The sequence below is a fragment of the Nymphaea colorata genome, chromosome 8 (assembly GCF_008831285.2).
Source record: "Nymphaea colorata isolate Beijing-Zhang1983 chromosome 8, ASM883128v2, whole genome shotgun sequence".
In the NCBI taxonomy this organism is placed as follows: domain Eukaryota; kingdom Viridiplantae; phylum Streptophyta; class Magnoliopsida; order Nymphaeales; family Nymphaeaceae; genus Nymphaea; species Nymphaea colorata.
The window spans coordinates 23,257,172-23,263,695 of record NC_045145.1 but is presented as its reverse complement, the minus strand read 5'-3'; the positions used below and the strand labels follow the sequence as shown (position 1 = coordinate 23,263,695).

The following is a 6,524-nucleotide window of genomic DNA, read 5'->3' as shown; positions in this document are numbered from 1 at the left end:
TTGGAGAAGATGGTCCTGCAATTAATAGAACCCCTTATCTGATTACTTGCCAACTCAGAGGAATCAGCTTGACACTGCCGATATTATGCAATTGTACATGGGGAAATAAGATAATTTGGTTGGTTTTTGAATTGGACGGCACATTTAATTCCTCTTTGAAATAAAGGTCTCTAGCATATCTCAATCCGAATCCAAATTTAGGATCCAAGTCAAAATTTCGTATTAACAACCCATTCCAAAATCCAACTTTTAAACTGAATTGAAACCGCATTACAGATATTGGATAGAAACTACTTATTTAGAGCTACATCCATCCATTCATCTGAATCCAATTATTTATTTACTTTAATATGGATCTGAATATGATTGGATACTATTTTTTGAAATCTGAATCCAATCTGTTTTCTTAATGGGACGTCAAATTTTTTTCATCTACATTAGATTCTTTTAAGCCATGCAGTTGGACATCAAATCTAAATTGGATTTATCGACACCAAATTCGAGTAACTCCCCCAAGCCCAACCGTTGCGGCAAAGTTCATTGTTTACAAAATCTAGGAACATTAAGTAAGATTGATAGAAGAATTGATTTTAAGGAGAACGTAATGCTTTACAAATTAAGCTAATCATGTTCGGCCCTTTATATCATTGGCACCATGTTTAATTTAAATTCAGGATCATTGTCATAGCTACAAAAACAAATGTCTCGTAATATGAAGAAATCCGATATCCGAATCTAGAGATTATAGCTGCAGGTTTAACAATCTGCAGAACCATTTGGAATGACTTGATATCACAAGATCAGTATGGAAACAACCAAAAGAGCAAGGATTGGGTTTAGCATCTTTTGTGTGAAAGGGGAAAGAACGTAAACGACGAGAAAGGTATTGGAGCATCAAAGAGGCCGGGAATACTCACGAGGACTTCGGGTAAAACAATCTACTTATGCACCGCTGGTTTTGGCCTTGAGCTGTGTACCGGCGGTGTCTTGGAAGCTTCACGGGAAACATCACCATGTCCTTCTTATGGCCCTTTTTTAACTTTTCTTCTAGGTTCCTTGAACATACCCCTCGCTGCACATGATCCTCTCCTAAATCTACCACGCAGTGGCTATATATATATATATATATATAGGGGCCGCATGGATCCTGACCCCACCTTAAAACTTTTTTAAAAAAAATTATATGTAAATTTTAAATAATATCACTTGTTTTATATAAAAGTTTTGAAAAATGATATTTCGGCTATTGTCAAAATTTAGAAACTTTAATTGAGCTCCTCTTATGAAAAATTTATAGTTTCGCCGCTATATATATATAACACATGTGAGTGAATTGTTCTCTATCTTCTATCTTCTTTGAGTCATTCAGTCATCTAATCAAAATCGTTCATAAGAAATACACGGATAGCTGAAAAAACAAAGAAAAAAAATGTGATCTAATATTAGATGATAAATTTTCATCCGTAACATCTGATTTGATTAGATAGCTTGATGACTTTAAGAAACAGTTTATATATATATATATATATATATATATATATATATATGACAGCATGTGGATAAATCATTGAGCTTCTCCCATTATACTTCTGAATGCAATGCATCCGGTGATTATGTTTAGAGAGAAGTCAAACATGACAGAAAGAGATAAGCTTCTCTGGCAGTCTTTTATAAAGTGAAAAAAAGAGCGCACACGTAGCCACTGGTTTTAGAACAGCTGAAGCAGGTAGCCACTCCCTCTTCTATAATCAACATGGAAGATGAAAGAAGCAAGCCGCTTCTAACCGGTCAGACACAATAATTACTTCTAATTACCCAAACTCCGGCCCTAATTTACACCTCTAATGTCGTGTATATACATCACGCTGAATTAACCTTTACAATTTTAAATGCCGATTTGAACTTATTCTATTTATATTTATTTCAAGAAAGATCAAACCCAGATACAAAACTAAACTTTGAAGAAGAGGAGGGAGGAAGAAGAGAGATGCAGGACGAAGGAAACCGGTGCATGTGGGTTTGCACAGAACAGGATGTATATGAGTTGACGATCAAATCAAACAGATGATGTAAAGACAGGGTTTGGTGACTACAGGTAGGCATCTTTTATGATTCCTTGGTGCTTCTGACAAAAGCCAACCTGTTTGCAGGCGAGGCCCACAAAGTCCCACGCCCTGCAAGAAACTGGAATGTGACCACCCATCACGCATGGTCATTCTTTATGGGACCGCTTGTAGTCAGGGGAGGGGAACCAAGTCACTTCATCACTTGATTCCTGATTGGTGATGTAAATGTCTCGGATTCCAAACACCTTTAGTCATTGTCACGTTTACTTAAGCTAACATCTCTTAATTACATAAAGAATACTTTGGGTGAACAACGTAGGGTCGGTTAAAAAAAAAAAAAAATCTAATGCTCACATTTAACTTCTTTGCCTTCCATAATACATGGTTTATATAAGGTTTGTTAGGTTTCAATGCCCTTGAAATACTGCTTTTGCAGTACTTTAGTACTTTAACTTGCATGTCGGTGACTCTTTGTTTGCGACAAAAAAAATGTCCTCCAACAATCCATACTCGATGGGATCCCATTGAACCATTCTCTTGAAGAGATCATAAACAATAGAATACTTGACGTGAAAGCACAAAAGAATAATTAATTTTGCATATGATATTTCATTCATTTCTCTAGATTTTAAAGCCGAGTAGGTTGGTGTAAAGGATTTATACATAAGGTAAACTCGAGTTCAAAGCCTGGAGCTTGCGTCCTTTGCCATGAGAGCAGAGTGCATGTTTATGGTAGGGATTTTTTGTCGTGGACAAGGTTATACTGATACCGGTCGTGTATGCTCGATCGTTTTTCTACTAGCATTAGTAGAAAAATGGGTCTCATTATTATCCAAAGAAGGGGAAGGAGGGAAGTACTCGATGGAGAAGAAGGACCTTTAATTATGACAGGCATGCACCTTTTGCGTCAGCACAGTCGACATATCCAAAAGACTTGGTACTGTCCCTCGTTCTCAAGAAAAAGGAGAAGGCAAAAAAGAGCATACATCAGAGATAAGTTATCCTTCCATAATAATAATGGGGCACACCTACACAAGAAACAAGATAATACAAAAAGAAAACGAGAAGATCTCTCCACTAGGTAAAATTGGGAAAAAAAACTTCTTGCTCACCAACTTAGTACAACATATGCCTCGGATTTTCCATGCAACACTTTTACATGTGCTCCAAACATAAAAAAACTATTCAACTCTCGTAATTAAAAGACTATATCACACTCAAAATGGGTTCTCTCAAAGGAGTCCAAGGCCTTTCTGCTCAAACTAAGGCAGTTCTTTAGGTTCAACCCCATCAAGCCATGAATCCTATCAAGATAAACTAGTTCATCGTCTGTAATCTTACACCTCGAGAGGTCCAAGTCCACCAACTTAGGGCAACAGGCAGAAATGACTTCCATGCACCTACTGCTAACTCCTTGGCAGTCCACTAAACCCAGTGACCTCAACTCTTCCCCAAACACGCTCGCTATACAGAAGACAGACAGATCCGTGAGCCCAGTGCACCCACTCATGTACACCCTGTCCAGGCCTGGGCTCCCCTGCCCACAACCCAGGACGAGGCTCAGAAGACCCTTATCAGATATGGCACCCAGCCCAATGAGCTCCAGTTCATGCAGCTGCCAACACGCCCTCCCAAGCCACTGAAAGAAGCCATCTCTTATGCCCGGGCAGTGTTCGATCACCAGGGTTTCTAACACGGTGCATGAAGGTGCTGGTACTTGGGCAGCCCAAGTCAATGGTTCCACAATTCCCTTGCACTTGACCAAAGACAGGACCTTAAGGCTCTTGCTGTAATTGCTTAGCACCTGCACCAACCCATAGAAAGAGACCCTGTTGCAGCACTCTAGGGCCAGGCTCTCCAAGGCAGCTGCCCCTCTGGCTAGACTCACCAGTGCATTGTCATCAAGCAGACTGCATCTGCACAGGGACACGCTCCTAAGGTTGAAGCACTGCAACCCAAATTCCCTAAGGCGAGGTACACACGATCCAAGAGGGCCACAGTCCTTTATGAGCTGCTTCTGCTCATTGGGCAGCGCACAAGGAAGTTCCTCCAGTGAAACGACGGCCAGTTTCTTTGCATGCCTCACATTTTCAAGGACCACAGTGAGATCTGAGGAGACCCTCGCAAGCTTCAGCCTCTTCAAGTTGGGCAAATCTCCAAGGGCAGGGAGGCCTTCATCCCCCACAAGAGGGCAGCCCACAATGGAAATGGACTCCAGGCGTAGGGCATGTGTCCCAAAGGCCTTGAGAGTTCCGTTCCCCACGTTTCTGCATGAGTCGATACTCAACGTGAGGAGATTAGTTAACAGAGTAGCGACTGCGACCATGCCTTCGTCTGTGAGCAAGGGGCACTCGCAGAGATCGAGCTTCTCCAGTAGGCCGCAGCCCTGTGCCATGCTGGTAAGTCCCCGGGAAGTCACCCGGAGACATCCCCACAAGGCCAGGGACTTGAGGTAAGGGAAACTCGAACCGACGATCCGAAGCCCATGGTCCGTCAGCACCCCGTGTGGATCGGACGAGTAGTCCAGCGAGTCCCCTCTGATGCTCAGGCTGGTGATCTTTCCCCTCCAGAACTTCGCCACCACCATGGCCGCCAGCCGCGTGTCCACTGAACTGCAGCCCTCCAAGCACCTGCTGAAGCGGGTGGCGGCCCTGCATGGGGCGGGTGGCTCGAGCTTGAAGTCTGACCTCTTCATCTGGGCTTGCAGGTTGAGCCATTTCTTTGACACCGCAGCGCAGGACCAACGATCGGATGGGTCGGGGTTGCAGCTGAATATCTTCAGGATGCACTCCTCCGGCAGCCGGTCGAATGGGTTTTCATGGCTCTTTCCTTCGTCTTCCTCGCAGCCCTTCCGCTTCATCAGTCTGGCTCTCTTCCTCCTTGGAGCAGGTTCCCTGCCGGCCATGTTCATACACAGGGAGAGGAAGAAAGAGTATAGTGAGTATGAGAGGGACACAAAGACGCCTGGATAACTACTATTATATGGACGCAATAAACTAGTGTGAAGGTTGTGACGTCGGTATCACAGGGAATTGAAGGGGAGGTACCGTGAGCAGCAGTACCTGGAAGACGTGGAGGTCCGCTGAACCATTCAAGTTCATTGATCCTTTGCACATGCTTCGAGTCGAGTGGACCTGCAGGCAGCATGCCGCTAGTCCTCCCTCTCTCTTTCTGTCTCTCTTATTAAAGAAAAGAGAAAATTCGTTTCCCACTCATCTTAATACATGAATTATATCCCGGAAAAGCTACTGCCTTCTGCAGAACAAATCAGAAACAGAAGCTTGTCTTGAGGATTAAGGCAGAAGGATCGGACCTTCAGAAAAATGTACACCATTAAAGAACCAAGGAAACGTATCTCTTTCTCCGTCTGTAACTTAATATTTTAAGCAACAGATACGAAAGTTCAGCATATAATTTTTAGTAAGAAACGAAGGAATGGTCACGGAAAATAGCCCATGCAGCTGCTTTGGTGTATACAACGAACCCAGTCTTAATTTCGGATGGGGCCTTCCCTGTTCTGGCACCGTGCGGTTCCATTGAACCATAAACAGGTTTCAGCCTTTCCCTTCCCCCACCTTTAGGCGGTATTCCCCCCCTTTCCAGTGTGCGCATCCAACCACCCTCTTCTTCTAGGGCCACCATCCAACCGCATCGCCCGTATCGGAACTAAAAAAGCGATTCGTTTATATAACAAGAACGAACGAAACAAACCGGTTTGCAATAAAATATCTCGATGTACTAACTTCGTGTAGTTAGATATCAGCATTTGAACTGTCATGTCTCGCTGAGACTCGACTCGGGGCGAAACATGCACCCGATTTGGTTTGTGACCAAACTCGGCTGATTACGATTGGTTCTTATTATATTAGTTCTAGTTAAGATGTAGATTCGTGTTGAGTATTATATACGTACTTGTAAACCAGACACCTTTATATAATTGAAGTTTTATGTTAAATGTAAAATGTCGACATTGCCATGCTGAATATTTTGAATCAAGTTAGTGCCCTGTCATCGTCGTTCTCTTTAATGAGTTTTCATAATAAAACTTGGACACAATCTCAATTTCACTATATATATATATAACAAAATGATAAAAAAATGTAAGAAAGTATTGAGTTGAAAACCTTGTCTCGAATTTAATGTTCCTAATTTAGTGGACCGAGACGTCCAACTCCAAGTCTAATTTGACTGACCACTTATATTAATAATTAATTGAGTTTTCATATTAAAAGATCCAAGTCAAATTTGACTGTCCATTCATACCTAACAATTAATTGAGTTTTCATATTAAAAAGATCATAAATTTTTCATTTAATACGTCAACAAAACGCCATGACTGGCGGACGTTACAGTGAGTTTAGTGACCGGAGAATGACCGGAGTACGGGGAGGACAGAGGAGTCAGACGACCGGGACGGATACTGACGCGGGCGAGCCGTATCGTTAATACGAGTCGACC

General features: G+C 42.4%; 1 protein-coding gene across 1 annotated transcript; it reads right to left on the bottom strand.

Moving 5' to 3' along the window:
* Positions 1-3,053: 3,053 nt before the first annotated feature.
* On the bottom strand, positions 3,054-5,037 carry LOC116258440 (EIN3-binding F-box protein 2-like). Its single transcript, XM_031635603.2, has one exon. It carries the CDS (start codon positions 4,975-4,977, stop codon positions 3,265-3,267), a length of 1,713 nt encoding a protein of 570 aa, XP_031491463.1. The 5' UTR covers positions 4,978-5,037; the 3' UTR covers positions 3,054-3,264.
* Between the last annotated feature and the right edge of the window lie 1,487 nt (positions 5,038-6,524).